General features: G+C 52.4%; 2 protein-coding genes across 6 annotated transcripts; both read right to left on the reverse strand.

The window, feature by feature from the left end:
* Positions 1-51: 51 nt before the first annotated feature.
* Positions 52-15,292, reverse strand: FBXO6 (F-box protein 6). Of its 5 annotated transcripts, XM_081220801.1 has the most exons (8): positions 15,166-15,276; positions 13,637-13,770; positions 7,749-7,838; positions 4,682-4,977; positions 2,309-2,435; positions 1,729-1,824; positions 707-842; positions 52-466 (listed from the first exon to the last, which is right to left on the reverse strand). In XM_081220801.1, exons 4-8 carry the CDS (start codon positions 4,944-4,946, stop codon positions 293-295), a joined length of 798 nt encoding a protein of 265 aa, XP_081076927.1. In that variant the 5' UTR covers positions 4,947-4,977; positions 7,749-7,838; positions 13,637-13,770; positions 15,166-15,276; the 3' UTR covers positions 52-292. The 5 variants fall into 5 exon arrangements, with proteins under 5 accessions (XP_081076927.1, XP_081076928.1, XP_081076925.1 ...); XM_081220802.1 differs by lacking the exon at positions 7,749-7,838 and having other exon boundaries at positions 15,219-15,292; XM_081220799.1 differs by lacking the exon at positions 7,749-7,838 and having other exon boundaries at positions 15,177-15,276.
* A 1,582-nt stretch (positions 15,293-16,874) lies between these two features.
* FBXO44 (F-box protein 44) lies at positions 16,875-22,164 on the reverse strand. The gene is given in 7 exon segments (XM_081220784.1): positions 16,875-17,876; positions 17,879-18,011; positions 19,069-19,204; positions 19,315-19,410; positions 19,554-19,680; positions 20,869-21,140; positions 22,084-22,164. Coding segments are annotated over 6 exon segments (801 nt in total). The 5' UTR covers positions 21,134-21,140; positions 22,084-22,164; the 3' UTR covers positions 16,875-17,832.
* Positions 22,165-23,162: the final 998 nt, after the last annotated feature.

Consider the following 23,162-nt stretch of genomic DNA (forward strand, 5'->3'; position numbering starts at 1 on the left):
TACCAAAGTGCCGAGGACCCTGTACCCTGATCCCTAGACCCGACCCCAGGCTGGTTTTACTGAAAACATTTATTACAACAAAATGTCAGAGCTACGTGACAGTTCAGTTCATAGACTGGTGGGTTTTGCCCCAGGTGGGAACTGGGGCAGGGGGCCTCGCTGCCCCCTACAGGCTCATGCCTTGCCTGGAGGGGACCTTTGGCACTTGGCTGGCCCCGATGGAGGACAGGCTGTCAGGAGGGCCTGGGGAGGGGGAAGGCAGGCGGGCCACCTCCTCTGGCCCCTGCACGGTCTAGGGCGGAGCCACGGAGGGGGCCGGGTTCCTGGTCATCCTGTGGCTGATGACGATGCTGCTGTTGGTGACGCGGGGACCGTACCAGCCTGCCCAGAACTGGGTGTCCTTGCCCCCGTGCTGGAAGAGGATGTGGCGGACACCTGGAGGGTAATCCGAGAAGGTGTGGGAGACCTGGAGTGGGGAGGGGAAAGGAAGTGACCACCAGGACTGAAGAGGGGACGAGACAGGATGACCACTGAGCTGGAGAGGGGACGGCTGGAGTCAGGTCCTGCAGGGGAGAGCCTCCCGGCCAGAAGGCAGGAACTCCAGACAGAGGACTGGTGCATTCTGGGCCCTGGGGCTGCCCCATATTTCCTGCCATCCTGGCCTTGGGAGAAGTGGATGGCGAGGGGCAAGCAGGTAAGGCCTCACCTCTCTCCACCTGGCATCGTTCCACTGATGGACGGTCATGGGCGGGGGCTCGAAGGAGGCCAGGACAATGTAGTCGGCCGAGGCCAGCTGTACTCGGATGTGGTAGGTGCAGCCACAGTCTGCTCTGGCGGCGAACCTGGGGGCGAGGAGGGCTTGGAACTGTGTACCCCAATACAGAGGTGGCCCTGGAGGCCACCATCTCTGGAGGCGGGCAGGTAGCAGGCCCACAAATTGGAGCCCCGAGTTTCATTTCCCTGCTCTGCCCATGAGGCCCAGCCAGCTTCAGTGCTCCCTGTGCCCCACTGTGCCCCTGGGGTAAGCAGTCGATCTGCGCTGGGCCTCAATAATCCCATCTGAGAAAAGGGGCAACCCTTCTGGGTGTTCCAGTGAAGACGTCACCATAAAAAGCAAAAGGCTCTCTACAGAGATAAAGCCCTGGGCTGTCGGACCTGTGTCGCCGCCTGTACATTACAATGGAGGTTCGGGAGGGGTGGCCTGTGTGATGGGGGCTGCACAGAGCTCACCCTCTGGTCAGCCCTACTGCAGCCCTGCACACCTCTCAAGCCCCAACCCCCCACCCTCAGAGTAGCGGCCCTGGGGCCTGGCTCACATTAGGGTCCTGCTTCTGCCCTGGGCCAGGCCAGACCAAGTTCTGGGCACAGAGCAGGAGCTTGGGATAGAGTTGTGGGATGAACAGTGAAAGGGGTAGGGGAGGCCGACAGGCATGTGAGTATCTGCGAGGTCCAGGGAGGCTGGGTCCTGGTGTCTCTTGCTCCAGCGCCTGTTAGTGACAACTCATCTGTAGGCCTCAGTCTCCCCATCTGTAAACTGGGGTTAACATCTGCTGATGCAGGGTTGGTGCGGGGGGCAGTGTTGAATAAGTGCTGGGCCTGTCGGTAGGGAGCGGGGCAGCCCTTGCCCCAGGACTCCGCGGGGTTCAGTGGGCACCTCCCGAGAGGGGTTCTCAGGAAGAGCAGAGGGAGGGATGCAGAGTGTGGGACTCGGGCGTGGGCCCCACTCACCAGTCCTTAACCATGATGTCCGGCCGGAACTTGTCCAGTAGCTCCTCCCAGTAGCCCTCGGCTTTGAGGTCTATCAGCTGGGACTTGAGACACATCCTGCGGAGCAGAAGGCGAGGCGTGCGTTCCCAGGCGTGGCCCGGCCCCAGGGAGGTGGTGCAGGGGCTGCAGGACAGGACTCTGGCTCCTGCCTCCGTGCAGGCCCGCGGGGAACGTGCAGGGAGTTTGACCCACTCGTGCCTCGGTGGCGTTCATCCCAGTCCTTAGGCCCAGTGTCCCGGGCACCCAAGGAGGGCGCCTCCGTGAACTCAGGCCCCTAGACTGGGGACAACCTCCACCACCCCTGACTTTACCCCAACCACCTAACGGGCTCCCGGCCTCCTCAAACTGCTCACCTCCCCCACTGCCTATTAACCCAGCCACTGAGTTGCTTCCCGCCCCAGGAAGCGGTAGATGCTGAGCTGGCTTTGGAACCCCCCTTTCTGGAGCTTCACACACAGGCCCTCACTTAGGCCTGGGATTTGGCAAAAGGTGGTCCGGACCCTCTTCCCTCCACACAGCTTCTCAGTTCAGTTCGTCTTACTCATAGGACGTGGCAAAGTACTTCTTGACTTTGGGGTCAGGGAAGTCTGTGCCATGTGCCCCGGGGAGGCTCTCCACCTTCCACTGGTCCCCTCCGTTGGAGTCGATTTTCCAGGATCTCATATCCTCTAGGAAAAACAGAAGCGGCAGTGAGACCCTCTGGGTGAATGTTCAGCCTGGCCCTCTCCACCTGGTCCTGGGGGGGAGCGGGTAAGGCTCAGATCTCAAGGCATGCACCCATGGCACCTTGGAGCCGCCCTACAAAGCCCCCCTCCCTGCGTTCCCACCTGTGCCCACCACATTAATTCTGATCTGGGCCCCCTGCCTCCTGCTTTGTCCCTGAGCGGGTCAACTCCTAACGTGAAGCTGGAAAAAAAGAAAGGGTATGACCAGAAATTCTAAACGAACCTTTCCTCACTTCTACGTTGCCCAGGGGCTCTGGAAATACCCAAGTTTCAGTTCTTGAACCATTAAATTATGAAGGGCCTGTATGGGTAATTCTGTTCTTTTTTTAAAAAAATAAATTTATTTATTTATTTATTCAGTTATTTATGGCTGTGTTAGGTCTTCGTTGCTGTGCACGGGCTTCTCATTGTCGTGGCTTCTCTTGTTGCGGAGCACGGGCTCTAGGCACACGGGCTTCAGTAGTTGTGGCACGGGGGCTCAGTAGTTATGGCTCGTGGGCTCCAGAGCGCAGGCTCAGTACTTGCGGCGCACGGGCCCAGTTGCTCCGCAGCACGTGGGATCTTCTCGGACCAGGGCTCGAACCCGTGTCCCCTGCACTGGCAGGCGGATTCTTAACCACTGCGCCACCAGGGAAGTCCCCGGTAATTCTGTTCTTACTGGCTAATGTGAGTTTGTCCCAACTCAGGCCACTTACTAGATGACTGGCATTCCCCTGACATCGATGTCCAGGAGGTTAACTACGTACTGGGATCTGAGGGGCTTTGCTGGTGGGTCGTGGGAACCTACTGTGCCCACTCGGACCCCCTCTGCCCAGGGCAGGAGGGAGGACTGGGGGGCTGGGCATCCTCTGGGTTGGTGGCATGTAGTAACCCCGTATTGGTGGAAGGGTCCCCACCAGGTTGCCCTGGCAGGTTTGTAGGCGTAAGGCTGTCCCTCCCATCTCCCCCTTCAGACTGAGCTGAGAGGACCTCAGGAAACAGTGCTTCTCTCCCCAGGCTTTCCAGAACAATCACCAGGAGAGCTTTTCCCAATTATTACTTTGCTCCCTCTACTAGGAGCCCACATCTATCCCCCAGGTGCCCCAGGAGCCCCCCAGTAGAGAACCAGAAGAGGAATTCAGAAATCCACAGTGGGCCAGTGCCCAGGGCAGGCCCGGGGGAGAGCTGAGCAAGGCTGGGTGGCCGGCTCTGCAGGGCCGTGTGAGCTGAGCTAGTGGCCCGGCCCGGCTGGACAGCTTCTGAGCAGAATTTGGGGCAGGCCAGGAGACTGAGTGTCTGGGGCACTGTCTATGGGGCCTCTAAGAGGGGCCTAAGGGCCTTCGGCAGTCAGGACTGGACCCCAGAAGCTGGGCAGTTCTAGATCTTTGAGCAAGACACTCATCTTGGGGGTCCCATGCTCCCCATCTAGAAAATGGAGCCAAACCCTTCTTATGTGGCTAACTCTCGGGATCTTCATGAGGATAAAGAGAGGAAGGGATTCTAAGTGTACCAACTATGCCTCTTAATCTACTGCTGCTATACCCAAACAGGAAGCATGACGCCTGGTACTAAATGAAGATGCTAAATGAAGAAAAAAAAAAGCCTGGCAAATATATAAGAGAACATAAGCAAGATAGGAGCCTCAAACCACATGATCGTAGTCACCTCTCAAATTCCTCATTTTCTTCCTCGTATCATGGGGTGACGGGAGGATAATGACATGGCTAAGGCCTCAGACTAGTGCCTGGCACACAGGAAGCCTTCCCTCAACGTTAGGCAGCACAGACTGAACTAAAGGGCAGGGGGTCTGCAGTGTGTTTATTCATTCAACAAACGTTTCCTGAGCACATGCTATGTGGACACAGGGTGCAGAGTGGCAAGATGTGTCAGGCCCCAGGAACTTGAAATTTGTGGCAGAGAAAGAAAGAAAAAAAAAAAAGATTCAGTTATTACAGGTTATGACCAGTGCTATGAAGGAAGGAAATGGGGCGATGTGAGAGACGTGGGGAGCACTGTTTTCAGATGGGGGATCCGGGCACATCTCTGAACTGAGGCCTGAAGAATGAGGAGAGGGACCACGGGAGCATGACAGGTGTTGGGGGGAGTGCTGGTGATGAGAGAACATTCCAGGTAGTGTGGGAACAGCAAGTACAAAGGCCCTGAGGTTCAGGGAAGGGACGGAACCAGCCCAGCAGCAGGCCCCGGCCCACCTTCGGCACACGGGTTGCGCAGGAGGTTCCTGCGGAGGTTGCACAGAAAGTAGAAGACCTTCCAGTCAGCCACGGCCTGGTCCCAGTCCTCAGTGACGTAGCCCTCATGCAGGCATTTGCGCTTCCAGAGGGTCACAAGGTCGATGAGGTCGCGCCAGAGGCTGCAGACAGGGCGGCAGTTCAGCAGCAGCTGGCGGGCGGGCAGGTGCGTGAACACCTCCAGCAGGATGCTCTCGGGCAGCTGGTTGATGCTGACCAGGGCCATGGCCGTGGTGGGGTGAGAAGCATGCACAGGCCTGTGGGGAGCAACAGCGGTCATGAGCTCTGACCAAGGAGGTGGACCCCTTAGATCCCCAGGGACCTGGGCCAGGGAACACCGGAGCCCCTTTCCAGTACATGGTAGACCCTCAAAGAGTGGCCACATGTTATGCACCTTTGGAAGAGTGCAATAAAAATATTGATAAAGTCTTCAGGGACTAATTTTTTAAGAGGCCCCACCCCCCAGTAAAAATTTAATTGCTTAGTTTTCAGTTGGGCCTGGAGAACCGTAAGATTTTGCCAAGGCCATGCTGTTGTCTGTAAGCTCTGCAAAGGCTTTCAGTGATGTTATTTTAATACTATGAATTCACCGTTAGAACATAAAATCTTGGGACTCCCCGGTGGCACAGTGGTTAAGAATCCGCCTGACAATGCAGGGGACACGGGTTTGATCCCTGGTCCAGGAAGATCCCACATGCCGTGGGGCAACTAAGCCCGTGCGCCACAACTACTGAAGCCTGCACGCCTAGAGCCCGATCTCCACAACAAGAGAAGCCACTGCAACGAGAAGCCCACACACCACAAGGAAAAGTAGCCCCCGCTCGCTGCAACTAGAGAAAGTCCACACACAGCAACAAAGACCCAATGCAGCCAAAAATAAAAATATAATAATAAAAAAAAGTGTGAGGGAAAGAATATGTATATATAAAAAAAAAAGAACGTAAAATCTTTATTACATCCACAGACTAGCTCACAACTTAAGTGATGGGCTGAGAAACAAACTTTCTCTCCCCAAATTGCCCACTTTAGCTGTGATAAAACATCCCAGTGAGGAGGCTCCCCACACAGTTCTGGGCTGGGCATCAGGCCACTCTGAAACGCCCAGAAACGGAAAAGCACGTTGAAGGTGAAGAAGCAAGATTGCCTGGGTTTGAATCCTGGCCTGGAGTGACTCGCTGGGAAGGCAGTCCCCCCCAGAAAAGGGTGGTAACTGTCCCGACCTCAGAAGGGCTGGGAGGACTCAGTACAAGCAAAGCATTTAGCTCAGGGCTGGTTGAGAAGTGCTCCACAGCATCATTAGCCACACTCCTAGCCTTAGAGCAAAACAACTCTCCAGTAGTTGCAGAGGTACCGGCCCCCAAGAACACATTCCTCCCTCTACATCTGAATTGCACAGGGTTTTGGGAAAATTACAGTGCCACCACCTTGGCCTGAATCTTGCCTGGGGGAATCCTGGTTATCCAGCTGTCTAAGGGGATTCCCTCAGGTGGGTGGGAGTGGGCCTGTAGCCACTGTCACTCAAGATGGCTGGAGCAGATGGGCCTTATCTACTTATGGGTGGGGAAGGGAATATTCTCCTGGGACATGTAGGGACACTGGGAAGACTTTTCATTTTTCATTGTGACTTGGCCAAAGAAGCAGCTGTTAACTTAAAACAATAAAACAGCCAGATATTGTACCAGCAAAACAGATTTATTTGGGAGCAGCAAAGAACTGAAATTTGGGACATGCAACTGGTGAACCACTTGTAAGTCCTGTTAAGCAAAGCAGAGGGAATTCTTTTATAGAAGAGATGGGGAAGTTGGGAGGGACTGTTATAAACAAAAAGTCTGCTGGAGGAAACTGGGAGTTCCAAATACAGTGACTTTTCAATGGCTGAGTTGTGACAGTCTACCATTAGCTAAGCTGTTGCCAGGAAAGGAGAAAATCTTTCTTCCTCCTGCTGGCACTGGTAGTGTTACTTCCTGCCAGAGATCTGTATTGATTCTTCCTGTATTGACTGTCAAGTACTCCCCCCTTCTGGCCTCCCGACTCCATTTTAGTGAGGTTTCCCTTCATTAATTTTCACATTTCCCCCTTTTGATCAAGATCTTTCTCCAAAAGCATCACTGATCAAGAGTCAGGGTTTTTGTCTGTTTTTTTAATCAGCATTCAGTGGCCTTTTGTCCCTTGATGCCAGGAAGGATCTTTTCTGGGTGTCCTGTCCCATGTCAGAGGGAAAGTGCACAGATTGGAAACCTATTGTGGTCACATTTGAGTAACAAGGAGGGGTAGGAGGGAGATCTCTCAGGAATTTCCCATCCAAAAGTCTGTATCTTAGAATAGTGGATACAGCAAGGGCACACTCAAGACTGAAGGAATTAAACAAGAATTTTGTAAAGAAGATGTGGTACATATATACAATGGAATATTACTCAGCTATAAAAAGGAACGAAATTGGGTCATTTGTAGAGACATGGATGGACCTAGAGACTCATACACAGTGAAGTAAGTCAGAAAGAGACAAACAAATATCGTATATTAACACATATATGAGGAATCTAGAAAAGCAGTACAGATGAACCGGCTTGCAAGGCAGAGATAGTGACACAGATGTAGAGAACAAACGTATGGACACCAAGGGGGGAAAGCAGCGGGGGGTGGTGGTGGTGGTGGGATGAACTGGGAGATTGGGATTGACATATATAAACTAATATGTATAAAATAGATAATAAGAACCTCCTGTATAAAAAAATTAAAAAAAAAAAAGAATTTTGGAATGACACAGTGTAGGAATAAACATGTAGTAATTAAACAGGATTGTTATCTCAAAAGAAACTGTTTGGAATCAGATGTTTTATCAGTGATACAGACTGTAGGTTGAAAATTCAAGAAACTGAATTTGGATAAGAATCCAGAGTCAGTTTTATAGTCTAGATGAAAGAAAGACACTTCTGTGAATTCTAAACCTTCTAACAGGCCTTGTCTAGACATCTTGGGCAAGCTGTCTCATCAGATGTCATCTGCTTCAAATCCAGGAAATCTTTACCTTCAGGTCACCAGATGGTGTGCAGGTCCAGTTAGGGTCTGGTGTTTTCTTAGATGTGTCACATGAATCCAAGAGTCTGTTCTCTGAAGTCTGGAGACACAAGGGTAGGTTAGCAGTACCTGATGGGGCCTTTCCAGTGAGGTTGAAGAGAGTCCTTCTCGAGGTATCTTTCCCAGTACATGAAATCTCCAGGTTGCAAGGTGTGATGCTTAAGGTCTTCGTCTCCCAAGAGCGCACTATGAAGAAGACTGCTCTACCAAGCATTGTTATTTTTAATAGAAGCAATCAGGCCTTTACAATATTGAAATATATCTCCTTTCATCAGCTGTGGGTCAAAAGTGGGTGGGGCAAGGAACACTGGGTGTCCTGTGACTACCTCAAAGGGCGAGAGTTTGAGTGCTGAAAGGGGTGGATCTGAGATTTAGAAGGACCAATGGCAATGCTTTTTGGGGGGAGGGTTTCTATGAATTTTGCCCACTAGGTCTTAATAGTGCCATTAGTATGTTCCATTAACTCTGAGGATTGAGGATAGTAAGTCAAAATTGTAGCCACAGAAGAAGCAGTGGCCTGTCTGCAAGGGAGGGCTTCAATCCAATGAGAAAACATACAGACCATGTAATAAAATATATTTATATCCATGAGATGGGGACAGCTATGTGAAATCCATCTACCAAACTTTTTTTAATTGGAATATAGTTGATTTACAATGTTGTGTTAGTATCAGGTGTACAGCAAAGTGAATCAATTATACATATATGTATACCCACTCTTTTTCAGATTCTTTCCCATATAGGTCATTACAGAGTACTGAGTGGAGTTCTTTGTGCTATACAATAGGTCCTTATTAGTTATCTATTTTATACAGAGTAGTATATATATGTCAATCCCAATCTACTGATTTATCCCTCCCCCCTTCCCCTCTACATCTACCAAACTTTGAATGGCCCATTAGGCAATTCAAAGTGTCTGGGAGCAGTGCAAACAGGTTTCCCTGGATTGTATTTTGGACAGGTGGGACAAGAAGGGAGGTACTTTTTGTGGCCTTATTCATATTTCCCCAGCAACATTCATTCATGAATGCTATCATTCTGTCACTGGACCAAGAGTTCACTGCATGTACAGTGGTGAGGTGTGGGAATCAGAACTTCTGGTAGGACCAGTTTGTTATTTGGCCCAAATCAGAGTTTTCTCTTTCTATTGAACCAGCAGTTCCTAGATCCCCAATACTGTTTTTCCTTTTCTGGGGCATTGGGCATTTCTAGATTGTTATCTTGGGGAGCATCCTTTTGGGTTCATACCGGAAGTTTGGTCATTGGTTCCTTCGAGAGCAGCATTTTGGGCAGAAATATCAGCAAGGTGGTTTCTTTCAGCCTATAGGGACTCAAGCTTGGAATGCCCAGGGATCTTAATAATAGTCAAGGCAGCTGGCAAGAGTATAGCACCTAACTGATTTTGGATATAAGAGCCATTTTTCATCTTTTCCCCATTAGAGGTAGGGCGACCTTGTTGTTTCCATGTTATTCCAAAGTCATGGGTTGCTCCAAAGGAATACTGACTATCAGTATAAATGTTTGCAGTTTTGCCCTTGGCTGAAGTACAAACCTCAGTGAGGGCATATAATTCAGCCTGTTGCGTAATTAAGCCATAGGTAAAGGCGTTGCTTCAACAATATCAAAAGGAGTTGCAGTGGCATACCCAGCACAATATTTACCACTTTCTCCCTTTAAATAAGAACCATGAGTAAACCATGAAAAATCTGCATTGGTTAGAGGAATCTCCTCTATATTATTACACGGAGTCAAAGGGTGACCAGTAAGGGTCAGGCAGTGGTGAGGGGTTGCGTCAGTGAAGGAGGGGAGAAGCGTAGCAGGGTTGAGGTCATTACAATGTGAAAGAGCTATGTGAGGAGCAGTTAGCAAAAGAATTTCATGAGAGGTGAGGCAACTGACTGAAAAGGGTTGAGTGGACGAGAATTTAGGAGGGCTTCCACCGCATGGAAGCATGCAGTACAAAGATGGGGTACGAAGATGGTTAAAGGGGATCCCATGGTTGTCTCTTTGGTGGACTTAACCAGAAGGGCAGTAGCAGGAATGGCTTTGAAGCAAGGGGGATACACCTGTGCTACAGGGTCCAGCTGTTGGCTACAATACCCTACGGGTCGTTGATGGTCCCCCTGTTTTTGGGCTCTGAGGACATTCCCTGCCTTCTCACATACAAAGAGGGAAAAGGGAGGCTGGTAATTAGGATGCCCAAGGGCAGGTAGTCTCATTAAGCTTTTCCTTAAGTCTTCAAAAGCTGTGTCATCTTGATCTCCCCAGTTAATGGGGTCAGATTTGCTGGGTTTTAATAAAGCATGTAGGGGCTGAGCCAGAAGAGAGAAAATTGGGATCCAATTTCAACAGTAGCCAGATAGCCCAAGAAAACCTTAGGAGCTTAGTTTTTGATTCTGGGCAGTTCAGGATGTCATGGAGTCTATCTAGATCCAGTAGTCCCTGTTCTGAGATCACGGGCTCTAAATACTGAACCTGAGTTTGAGCAAAGTGCCATTTTTCTTTGGAGACTTTATGTCCCTTTAAGGCCAAAAATTTTAGCCGGTGGATGCCGTCTTCCTGTGAGGAGGTTTGAGAAGGACAGCATAGGTGCAAATCATCTATATAATGTAACAAAGTAGAACCTGCAGAAGACTTCACATCATCCAAATCAGCTTTCAAGATTTGTGAAAAGTAAGAAGGACTTTCTGTGAAACCCTTGGTCACTACTATACGAGTATATTGTTGTCCGTCCCAGGTGAAGGCAAAATGATATTGGCTAGCCTTATCAACTAGAATAAGTTGAAAAATACACTGCATAGATCAGTCACAGTGAAAAACTTGCTTCAAGTGGAATGGATGTCAGTAGCATGCAGTGGTTAGGAACAAATGGGTGTTGAGAGATAACAATGTTTATTGCTCAGAGGTCCTGGATAAACCTCCATCCTCAGTCCTTGGGTTTTCTCACAGGTATAACAGGTGAATTACAGGGACTTGTGCAAGGGATAATGGGGCCCTGAGCCTTGAAATCTTCTATCATGGGTTTCCTATCTGAAGGGCTTCTTTACTTATAGGGTACTGATTAATTCTTTTTTTAAAAAAATTTTATTTATTTATTTAATTTTTTGGGGTGTGTTGGGTCTTCGTTTCTGTGCGAGGGCTTTCTCTAGTTGAGGCGAGCGGGGGCCACTCTTCATCGCGGTGCGCAGGCCTCTCACTATCGTGGCCTCTCCTGTTGCGGAGCACAGGCTCCAGACGCGCAGGCTCAGCAGTTGTGTCTCACAGGCCCAGTTGCTCCATGGCATGTGGGACCCTCCCAGACCAGGGCCCGAACCTGTGTCCCCTGCATTAGCAAGCAGACTCTCAACCACTGCGCCACCAGGGAAGCCCAAGTACTGATTAATTCTGAAGAGAGTTTAGAGGGATCTATTTGAATCTTAATGGGAGGTACACTGTGAATTTTGCCAATATCAGTTGGAGATTTTTGCCTATAAGGAGGGTGGTAGCTGATTCAATAGGGACAAATGATCAGTGTTTCAAGAATCAGCCCCAGCAGTGCCGGAAAAAGAACAAATAAAAGATGTCGGGGCTTCCCTGGTGGCGCAGTGGTTGAGAGTCCGCCTGCTGATGCAGGGGACACGGGTTCGTGCCCCGGTCCGGGAAGATCCCATATGCCACGGAGCGGCTGGACCCGTGAGCCATGGCTGCTGAGCCTGGGCGTCTGGAGCCTATGCTCCGCAACGGGAGAGGCCACAGCAGTGAGAGGCCTGCGTACCACAAAAAAAAAAAAAAAAAAAAAAAAAGATGTCGAAGGGTCTTTTAATGTACCTGGTTGGCTATTTTGATGGCTACTGTCAAATTCTAGAATTATTTCCCCCTTTTGGGAGAAAGAAATTTGGCATAATACTCTTCCAAGAAGTCTTGGCCTAATAAGTGAATGGAGGGAGAGGAGCTAAGGAGAGAAAGTGTGTATCTCTCAAAGGGCCTAAACAGAAGGGAAAAGGTTCAGGGACAGGAGCCTGTTGAGGGTGATGAGAGATCCCACTATCGGAGCTGCATCAGCGCTCTGCAGTGGGGCTGAGCACCGAGAGTGTGGCTCCGCTGTCAGGAAGGACAGAGATGCCTTCCCAACCTGGAGAGTTGTTGCTTCGAGCCGATTAACAGGGAGGATTGGGAGGAGCCCCTGTAGTTCCTCGGGCCCCCTCATCGGGCATCAGGAGGACCCTGGAAAGGCTGAGAGGGCTGAAAACTCCTGGAACGCTTAAATGTGTAACAGTCTTTTTCCTGATGCCCTGGCGTTTTGCAATAGCAGAAATTAGGTTTTTGGTTTTATTTAGGGACCTTCATTTGCTGGAGTTGAAGATTAAGAATTGCAGTGGGTTTTCCTTTTTGGTGACTCATCTAGGGTGCAAGTGAGCTGATCTGCCAAATGAATCTAGAGTGGGCACAGTTTCCCATTCCATCCTGGTTCTTTTAAATAAAAGAAAAAGATCCTGGTTCAGCCCATTAATAAACATGGAGGTGACAGTTACCCTAGTGGACTCAACATCTGAAGGAAGACCGGAGTTTTCTTTAAAAATAACCTGAAGTCGATTAGAATAGCCACGAACAGGTTCATCAGACTTCTGTATGCAAGGCTGACCGTTCTGATCAACGGGCTTAGGAAAGGCTACTGTAATTGCTCAGTGGAGGTTTTCAGTGAGTGTTCTAGCCTCTTGCCAAAAGTTAGGGGATTGCTCTTCTAAATCCCCTCCAGAATGTTCCCATGGGCTAGTTTCATCCAGTGTTTGCTTGACCCTCACCAACGAGCACGTGGACTAACTGATATAAATCTGAGAAACCAGACTGGTAGGTTTGAACAAGTATTAAAAACCTTCAGCAAACCTATGGGGGTCCTCAGTTACTTTAGGAAATTCTTGAACTGTGGCTCACAATTTGTCTTAGTCCAGGGAACATAAGTAATTTGGGGTTTATTTCAATCCTCAGAAGACTACCTTTAAGGAGGAGGTTCTGATAGGCTCAGAGGAGGGAACAGGGAGAGTCAGCGGAGCTGTAGGGAAAAAGGGAAGTTCAGGGAGAGAACTAGACTGGGGAGATGCAGAAGGAAAGGAAGATGGCGCCTGGGATGGGCTTGAGCACAAGACGACTGCCAGCATCCAGAGACAAAGAAGACGGGGTAGGGGAAAAAGAGACCTCAGAAGCCATTTTGTCTTATTTTAATATTTTATTTGCTTCAGTTCGTTTAAAAATTGTATATTGCAAAGAGGCAATTTTAGACTCCTGATACGTTTCAGAAGCCTTAAAATACCAATCAAAATTGGTGTCCAATTCAGTTTTGACAACTGCAGATCTGTGGCTGTCTAACACAACTTTAAGAAAGGAAGTTTGGGGAGTTCAGAAGTTCCCCATGTTGGTCGCTGATGTTCTAAATTACGTCTGTTTCAATTGGTCCATTTAGTTAAAAATGTATATAAGGAGAGACAGCAGTTTTTAAACATAAAATTGCCCAGGGTCCCTGAAAAGGGGGGGGGCACCCTCAAAACATTTAGATAACTGGGATCCCATGTTTCAGGGGTTTTTCTCTAGAGCAAAAGAATCATTCTTAAACAGCCCACAGGCCAAATACCAGCACAGTTTCAATAGGAACAGCCTGGTTCCAAAAGTAGTCGGACTGAAAGCTAGCACAGTTCCAGTCGGAACAGCCTGATTTCAAGAGTGAGGCCAAAGTGCCAACCAAGTACTCACAGACAAACAAGGCCTTAACAAAAAAGAACGAAGCCTTCAAACAGATCCCAAATAAAACCTGGAGAGCTTCAAAACGCAAAAGGAGCGGAGCTCAGATCCAGGAGAAAAACTTACCCTCAAACTGCAAAGTTGGTGAGAAAGCAGTGAGTTCTGTGGGATCTGTGGGTACCAGCACCTGTTTGCTCACCAGCCTCGGAGTTGCTGGGGGTCTTCTCTGGATCTCAGTGAAACCTCCGTGTAATGTTAACCTAAAACAATAAAATAACCGCTTATTTTACTAGCAAAACAGGTTTATTTGGGAGCAGCAAATAACTGCAAGGCAGGATATGCAACTATGGTGAACCACTTACAAGTCCTCTTAAGCAGAGGAGAAGACTTTTACAGAGGAGAAGGGAAAGTTGGGTGGGGCTGTTATAAACAAAAAGCCCATTGGAAGACACGGGGAGTTGGAAGTATAATGGCTTTTCATTGGTTGAGTTGTGACAGTCTCTCATTGGCTGAGCTGTTGCCAGGCAAGGAGAAAATCATTTTTTCCTCCTGCTGGCAGTAATAGTCTCACTTCCTGCCAGGTATGCTACGTATGCCTCTTGATGTTGGGATTGTACTGATTGTCAAGTGTTCCTCTTCCTCATTTCCTGACTCCATTTTAGTGAGGTTTCCCTTTTTTAATTTTCACACAGCTCACAGTCTTCTCAAAGCTTTCATCCCATTAAAAAAATGAGGGTGGGCACACACTCTGGCACCTGCCCAGGGAGAAGTATTTTTCCGTTATCAGAGAGAGAGAAAAAAAAAACCACAGATAAATAAGGTACTTGTAGCTTGTGCAAAATGCTATGATGGAAAAATACTCCACGCGGCCAGGTCTTCTCATTTTTCAGGAGGAATTTTAAACATTTTTTAAAAACATGAGATCTGTCAAATTTTAAATGTTGGCAACTTCTAAAAGCATTGTCTAGGCCTAATAAAAGTCCCTGGGCTCCAAGTCAGAGGCGTCTTAGGTACAAACACCTCCTCGACCTATCGTCTAAAGTCTGGTCTTTCGCTCTGGTCGCATGTTATCACTAGACTCCATCCCCACAGCCTGAATGCAGAAGGGTGGAGGGGGTGAAGGTCATCCTGGGGCATTCTGGGGTGGAAACGTCCACATCAGCCCTAAGAAGCCACCTCGCATCGACTGGGCTTCCCACGTACTAGGCCCAGAGCCACGCCCTGGCCTTTTCTCCTTAGACCCTCCCTACGACCACTCAAGACACTGTAACTAAGCCCATTTCCGAAAACGGAAACTGCGGCTTGGGGAAGTTAGGCCCTCGTCCCAGGCCCTGCGGGGGTGACGGTGCCGAGTTCCTAGACTGTCCCCTGGCCGGGGCGCTGCACGCGAGGCTGAGCCGGAGTGGCCTCGGACGCCGAGGATACTCCGGGACGGCCAAGACGGTAAGCTAAGGGTTCCGCGCCGAGCTATCAGACCCTAGAGATTGGCCCCGCCCCGCGCCCCGCCCCGCCCGGAAGCGGCTCCCCCCAGCACCCCTCCCGCGGCTGCCGGTTTCCCGGCCGGCCGGAGACAGCGTCTTCGGGCTCGGTTAACATCCCGACGGCCCCCCAGCGCCGAACATCCAAGCCCCCTCCCGCACCTGTCGCCCCCCTACCCGTCCCCTGCCTGGGCCGAGATCTGGGCGGGGGGCGAAGCGCTCGGCGCGACCTGAGCTCGGGGTCTGCCTGGAGCCTACGGCCTCGGCGGCGCCGTCAGCTCTCGCCCCGCCCGGCGCCTGCGTCACGCGCCGCGCTCAGGCCGCCTCCCTCGCGGCCCCAGCCTGCTGCTCCAGCGACTTCGCCCCGCCCCATGCCGGGACCACTTCCCCAGGCGCGAGCAAAGAAATCTGGTGTCCTCAGGGTTGGGGCGGCGTCAGGGGAGCTCCAGACCTGTTTCCTGAAGTTCAGTCTTTCCTTCCAGGCGGTGGGCGGCTCAGCAGTGGGGACGCAATTTCTCTCTGCTTCCACTTCCCTCCGGTAGGCCGGAGCCTCCTTCTGACCTAGCCCTTCCCCTCTGGGGCCCACTCCTTAGACCTCTATTCCGGTTCCCTGGACGCAGGGAGGGAGGTGGGCCCCCGCCTGGAGGGTGACTGCTCAAACTCTGGCCTTGAGCCTGGTTCGTACTGTCCCTAGGACTTACTTAGAGGTAAAAACCGCTCTGCGTTTTTGCTGGGATTAAGTTCATTAATTCCTTTCTTCATTCCACAAATAATTATCAAGCACCTACTTCAGGCAACCACAAAGGATCATGTAGGGTGTGCACTGCCCAAGGGTGCCTGATCCAGGCCAGGTTGTTAACTCAGGGCTGCATATTCTCCGAGGAAGAGTGTGTTTTGCTAACTTGCCATACAGTTAGTGGGTGGTGGTCCTGAGACAGGCTGGGACCTTGGACCCTTTGCTGCAGTGCTCGCACCTGGATAATCTCCTTGAGCTGACAAGCTACAAAGAAACTATAAGGGACTAAGAATAACTGTGTGCATGTGCAGTTGGGGCAAATTATGGACAACAAGATACAAAAACACCAAAAACCCAACTGCCACTTCTGAGGAGCCCAAAAACAGAGCATTGGGAGCAAAAGCAGGGTACTGCACATGCCCGCTGCACACACCACCCCCAAAGGGGTGGGCTGACCACCTAAGCCACCCCTCCTGCCTGGCCCCTGGACATAGCCCTCCCCTCACCCCATACAAGGAACCAGCTCCCCCACTCCCCCAGAGTGAGCGAGGGATCCAGCAAGGGAAACTGTTGCTTGATTTCACTCCCTCTTGCTGCAGCAGGGGTCCCAGGAAAGCCTTATCTGAAACTCTTGGCTGGCCTCTTATCAATTTCTATTGATTAAGGAGACCAAGAACCCTGGTCCGTAACAGTCCTTGCCCTGGTTGAGGCCCTAATCTAGCGCACTGTTGAGTCAGATAATGCAATTTAACAGTAGTTATTGTGCACCTACTGTGTGCCAGGCACCATTATAAATTCTTTGGCTATGTCTATTATCAGTAAAGCTCTGGGCAGTGAAAGAAACAACAGTAAGTAGTGCCTGGGATGGCAAGAGTTGCCCAAGATATCTGCAACCTCCACCGCCAGCCTGCGGCCAGGCCTCCAGAGGAAGCTGGCAGTACTGGAGGGCTGCTGGGTGCGAGATGTCTGCAGCTCGTCCAGGGGTCTGTCCCAGGACCCTCATTCTTCGAAGGCTGGCTCCTGAAATGTCAACCCCTCTCTGTACCTTGGACAGAGCCATATAAGTTTCAGCTTCTACAGGCAAGGGGCAAGACCTCCCATGAAGTTTGCCTTTTCCCCCAGAAAGCACAGGGCACAGGTTGGGCTGGGAACACCTTTTATTTGGCCACATGCAGCAGGGATAGGAGAACTGCTCTCTTTCCAGCAGGAAGGAGAGGCAGGAACGTGGTCCGACAGGGTGGGGAGGTCCTGGGAATGGCAGTTCCAAGGGTAGGGTGGGCACTTGGAATGCTCTCCAAGCCACAGAGTGCCTGGCCTCGGCATGGAGGTGGACAGGTGGTCCTTGAAACCCCCCTCCCATCCCACTCATCCAGGGCTCACACATCCCAGCTCTCAGGGCCCAATCCTGCCCCCCACCTGCCCTGGGTTACTGTGTGCAGGATTCCAGGGGGGTCTTCTGGAGAGCCCTGCCCTCACTTAATACACAGGTGGCTTCTGGGGCTTCACTGACAGTGAAGAGAGTCCAGACTTGGCCGGGACCCCACCCCACCCTGGGCCTGCCTATCTCAGACCAGGCCTGAGCCTCTGGACCAAAGCCACCTCGCTAAGCAGGCAGACAGAGTGAGAAAGCCTGGGAGTGGCAGAGAACGGGGCAGAGGACGGGCCAGCAGCGCCGTCCTTCCACTCCCAGACCTGTCTGAGCTACATCATCGCCCAGCAACTGTATTATGCAGGGCAGCCACAGGCTTGCCAGATGTCCTGACTGTCCCAGGTCTGAGGGCCCTCAAAGAAGACAGTGAGAAATGACCCAGCAAGGGAAGGCAGACACATAGATCTAGGTTACCAGCAGAGCTTGGAGACCCTCCCTCAGAGGCATCTGGGGGAGGAGCCTGGGGGAACACCATGCACCCCCCAACCTCAGGGGCCCCCTCATTCAGGTTGAGACCCCCGGGTGGAGAGCTAGCTACCCATAACATATGAAGGCTGTACAAATGAAGAGGCTCCATGAAGAGGCAACCGGGGGGGGGGCAAGGATGAACTAGGAAGTCTGGGAGAGCCTGGCCTCTACCTCCCCATCCCAAGCCCAGTCCATCTCTGACAGCAGTTTATCAGTTGGGGTTAGGTGGCTGGGGGCTCGGGGGCGTCATGGCAGTGGGGGCCCGATGGTGATGCTGCTGTTGGTGACCCTCGGGCCGTACCAGCCGGCCCAGTAGTGAGTGTCCACGCCGCCGTGCTGAAACCAGATGTAGCGGACGCCGGGTGGATAGTTGGAGAACGTGTGGGAGACCTGGGGGGTGGGGGCAGGTGGAAGGAAGGAGAGCGGTTAGGGCAGTTGACCCTGAGCGGGGTACTGCCTGAGGGGGTGAGGGGGCCAGGATGGGCTGAGGTCTCAGTGCTCGACCCAGAGTCAGCAGAATGGAATTCTAGTCCTCTGATTTGGGGCAGACCACCTCCCCTGTCTGTGCCTCCTCAGTTTCCTCATCTGTAAAATGGAGCAAAATCCTGCTGGGTCCACTCCACGGGATTATCTAAGTGCAGCTCAGGTGAACCGAAGGAAATTTTGCAAGCTGCCAAAGGATGTCCAATACAGTCATCACTGAGCACATGTGGCTATTTAAGTTAAAATTAATTAAAGTTGGATAAAATTAAAAATTCAGTTCCTAGTCGTACTATGAACTGGCTCTTATTAAGTTTTCAACTGTCACATGTGGCTCTTGGCTACCAAACTGGACAGGGCAGACAGACCATTTCTTTCTCTCTTTTTTTTTTTTTCGGCTGTGCTACACTGCTTGCGGGATCTTAGTTCTCTGACCAGGGACTGAACCTGGGACCATGGCAGTGAAAGCGCCACGTCCAGACCAGGGAAGTCCCAGACAGACCATTTCTATCACTGCAGAAAGTTCTACTGGAGAGCACTGGTCTGGATCAGGAGTTGGCAAACTATGGTCTAGGGGCCCACTGACAGTTTTTGTAAATAAAGTTTTATTGGAACACAGTCATGCCCACTTGCTAAAGCTGCCTGCACATCACAACGACAGAGCTGAGGAGCTGAGTAGTTGTGATACAGTAAAACCTGCAAAGCTTAAACTATTTGTATCTGGCCTTTTAAGAAAAAGTTCACTGAACCCTAACCTAGAAAATAGTAATAACTGATATTAGTAATTAATAAGAGTCAATCTTTTCGAACATGGCTTTACCAGCATCATCTCACTGATAATCTTTGAGAGCTCAGAGCAGCCAAAGCCCAGGTAAGAAGCAGCAGAACTGGATCGCAACTTGGGCCTGTCTGACTGCAGTCTCAGCCTCGGACAATGTGCCCCCTGTCCCCCTCCCAGCTCACACACCTCCCTCCACTTGGCATCGCTCTTCTGCTGGATGGTTGCTGGGTCTGGCTGGAAGGTCCCCAGAGGCGCATGTGCTGACGACAGGAGCTGAACACACAGCTGGTACTTGGACCCGCAGTCTGGTCTGGCTGCGAACCTGCAGGCAGAGGAAGGGCCCTTCAGGGCCTTGGAGATGGGGGGGCAGGGTGGAGGCGGGGCACCTGAGTGGCAGGGCCCCCCCCCCAGACCCTCGCCCCAAGCACTCACCAGTCCTTCACCTCGATGTCTGGCCGTGTGGTGTCCATCAGCTCCTCCCAATACCCTTCAGCCTTGAGGTCCACCACCTGGGACTTGAGGCAGGTGCTGGGGGTGGGTGGAGGGGTGGGAGGGGCTGGAGCTCGCCACTAGGGCACTGGGGGGGCTAGGACTGCCCCTCCCAGAGCAGGAGAGACCCCAAGGTGCAGTGACTTGGGCTTCCCCCCACCCCGAGACCCCTTGGATCTTACTAATAAGAAGTCACGAAGTATTTCTTGACCTGGTCACTGGGGAATTCCTTCCTCTGGTCTCCAGAGAGCTCCTCCACCTTCCACTCATCGCCTCCGTTCACGTCCAGGCTCCAGAACTCAAACCCCTCTGGTGCGAAAGCAGAGTTCGTATCAAAGGGAAGCCCCTCAGTGGCCGCCTCCCAAGTTCCCCTTGCTCCTGGCACCTCTCCCTGGATTTCAGCAGCTGCCCTCAAGCCCCGTGCTGGGGAACCCTGCACATCAACAGTGCCTGCCTTGTATTAGGTGCTGCCTGTGTGCCAGGCACCATGGTAACTGATTTCTACTGGGAATCCTGATGATGGGAACAACCAGACTACTTCTGTGATGGAATGCTCTGGTGCCGGTCAGACAGATCTGGGTCTAGTCCCAGCTCTACCAATACTGGGCTCTGTGACCTTAGGCAAGCTGCTTTCTCTCTCTGAGCCTTGGTTTTGTCCTCTGTAAACTGGGGTCAAGAACAGGGGCTGGCAAACTTTTTCCATAAAGGGTCAGAATACTTTAGGTTTTGTGGGCTACATATTGACTCTATCACATAGTGTTTGGGTTTTTTTGTTTGTTTTTTAAATAACCCTTTAAAACCATAAAAACTATTCTTAGCTCCTAGGCCAGATTTGGCTTATGGACCATAGTTTGTCAACATGCTGGTCAAGAACATGGCCGTTGGGGAGTCAAGCGAGGCAGGCATCTGAAAGCTCTGGACAGCTTGGGGTTGTTTTACTATCATTTTGCTCCAGAATTTGGCCACATAATAGAGATTGAGGTTCTCATCCCATCAAAGTGTCTACTTAATCATTTACAACACAGCAAGGGAAAAGAGGGGGCTCTGGATGACCGCAGAAGTCTTGTTTTACCTTTTGTTGGAATGTGCTGGGAAGAAGACTGGATCTCTCATTCTCTCATAAGCAAAGCCCCCTTTGTCTTCTGGGCAGTCCTGGTAGACCTAGTCCTGGAGTCTGGGAGCCAGGCCAAGAAACTATGGCTCTGACTTCCTGGTCTTGTGTCTTGGGCACAATTCATTCCAACTGGCCAACATTCCCTCTCCTAGGAAAGGTCACTGGGGAAATAACCTTCAGAGTGGAATAATGCCACTCTTGGCCTCAGTTTGCCCATCTGAAAAACAGGTGCCTAACAGTACCTACCTCTTAGGATTATTGTGAGAAAGGAATTAAACTCCCCAAAGTGCCTGGCTGGCTCATAGTAAGTGCCTAATGAATGTTAGCTGGTATTACGACAGTGTGTGTGTTTGGGGGCACGTCATACCCAGTCTGCACCCCACCTTCGGCGCACGGGTTATGCAGGAGGTTCTTGTGGAGGCTGCGGAGGAAGTAGAAGACCTTCCAGTCGGCCACGGGCTGGTCCCAGTCTTCGGTAATGAAGCCCTCACGCAGGCATTTGCGCTTCCAGAGGGTCACGAGGTCGATGAGGTCTCGCCAGAGGCTGCAGACCAGGCGGCAACGCAGCAGCAGCTGGCGGGCGGGCACGTGCGTGAACAACTCCAACAGGATGTTCTCAGGCAGCTCGTTGATGTTCCCCACCGCCATGGCTCTCCTGTGGTTGTTGAAAAGCTACACTACAGACCTGATCCTCTCCCCGGGACCCCGTACTCGCAGCACCCCGTGGTGGTGGAGGTTCCCTCGCAGCACTGTCACTGACTGTCTCAGGAAAGTCACTGGGCCTCTCTGAGCCTCAGTTTCCTCCTCTGTAAAATGGGGCCAGGAACAGTACTTACCTCCTAGAGGGGGTACAAGGAGCTTGGGACACAGCAGAAGCTCAGTAAAAGGGGAGCTCTGATTTTTTTAACTGGCACCTCACAATAGCCTCTAAGGAGGCAGAAGAGGTAGCAGGATCTGCCCAAGGTCACACAGACAGGAGCAGCGGGGAAAGGAGCCTGAGCCTTCTCTGAATCTAGAGCCAGCTTTTTTCAATAGGTCGGACGGTCTTTAGCATGGAAGTAACAATTCGCAGCCCTGCAGCCTGTCTGGTACCTTCCGCATTCTCTCTCCCAACCTCAAAACGGAGGAGCGGAGATATTGGGGGGGGGGGAGGGATAATTATCATTGTCTCCGACCGAGGTCCAAAGGGCTCTAGCCACTTTGTCGAGACCATGGAGGAAATGCTCTGCCTGGCTGGGACTGGAGAAGGGGTGGGCGATGGGGAGCGGGCCTTCCTATACTCCAACCCCCATCCCCGTGGCTGGGCTCCAGCCCCGGGTGTCCCCGCGCGCCTTCGACTTCCCATCCCTCCTCGTGGCTTTCAAATGTTTCCTAAAGTCTAGGCTTGGACCCCTGCGCATCGATGGCGACCCCAGCTCGGGTTCCTGCTCGCGCCGCCTCTCGAGGCCGCGCCGCGCAACCCCGCCGCCTGGGCCTTGTCCGCGCCGGGCCTCCCTCGGCGCACTGCTGCTGGGCCCGGAACCGCCGAGCCCGCCCGCCCGGTCCCCGCACCCCGCGTCCCCGCCCCGGCGCTCCCCGCGCCCACTCCCGCCGGTCACCTGCCCTCTGCCACCGCTGTGCGATCCCGCTCCGCAGCAAGGGCTGAGCCAGCCTCCGCCTGCGGTCGCCTGTGGATGCGGCCCCGCCCCAGCCCTCCGAGCCCCGCCCCGGCCCCGCCTCCACGGCCCGCTCCGGTCCCCGGCCCGCGGGGAGCACCCGGCTTGGGGTGCGCCCCCCACAGATGTAGGAAAATTACCTGGGGCGGGACGGTGTCGTGCCGGGAGGAGCCTCTGCCCACACCCTCCGCATGACCCAGACTCTCCCAGCCTCCTCGCCGCCTCCTCCCAGCAGCCACCCCAGGAGGGTGCTGGGAGACGCCCCGAATCGGACTCCCACCCGCCCCCATTAAAAAAAAAAAAAAAGAAAGAAAAAAGAAACGACTCCCGACCTTTCTTGGCCTCCTGGGTCCGCCAAGGAACCGGGAGCCTCAGGCCTCGGGCCGATCGTTCCGGACTGTGGGGCGTCCCGGCGCGGGGCCAAAGGCGGGGCGGGGGCGGAGGCGGGGGCCTTTAAGAGGCGCGGCCGGCCGGGACCCGACCCAGACGTGAGCAGCGCCTGGACTCGCCGCCGCCACCGCCGCCGCCGCCGCCGCGGGACTCGGACAGCCCGCCCGCAGCGCTCCGGGTCCTCCTCTCGCGACCGCGCTCTGCAGCGATGGACGGAGACGGTGACCCAGGTAGCCGCCGCCGCCGGATCCACTCGCTCAGCCCTAGAGGGGTGACCGGGGCAGGCGGGCGAGTGCTACGGAGAGGGGGCATCAGAGAGCGAGGGGGCCCCGATACACAGAGCGACACACTTTCACCCAAGCAAAGCCCTTGAGACAGTCTCAAAGGAGCACAGTCCTCTGTCTGGTGTCTTGATCTGCCGGAGGCCTTGAGAGATGACAGGCAGAGAGGGAGGACTCCTGGGTCCCATTTACCCGGGAAATAGCGTATGAGTAATTCCACGTTCCCGCCTCCTGAGGGTCTACTGGACCCGGGTCTGGGACCTATCTGGGATGGAAGAGGCCACAAGCCTTTTTATTCCATCAGCTTCTTCCATTTGCCAACTCTGGGCCATGAGATGCCTGAATCCCCAT

This window comes from Mesoplodon bidens, assembly GCF_964165515.1.
Source record: "Mesoplodon bidens genome assembly, chromosome: 2".
Classification (NCBI taxonomy): domain Eukaryota; kingdom Metazoa; phylum Chordata; class Mammalia; order Artiodactyla; family Ziphiidae; genus Mesoplodon; species Mesoplodon bidens.

Bases quoted from the DNA above. Each gene is read 5' to 3' on its own strand.
- FBXO6 (XM_081220802.1), bottom strand. From the start codon at position 4,946: ATGGCCCTGGTCAGCATCAACCAGCTGCCCGAGAGCATCCTGCTGGAG. The intron at 2,436-4,681 runs GTGGGCCGGGGC...TGTTTTTCCTAG, and splicing joins GCGCAACCCGTGTGCCGAAG to AGGATATGAGATCCTGGAAA. The intron at 1,825-2,308 runs GTAAGACGAACT...TCTGCTCCGCAG, and splicing joins TACTTTGCCACGTCCTATGA to GATGTGTCTCAAGTCCCAGC.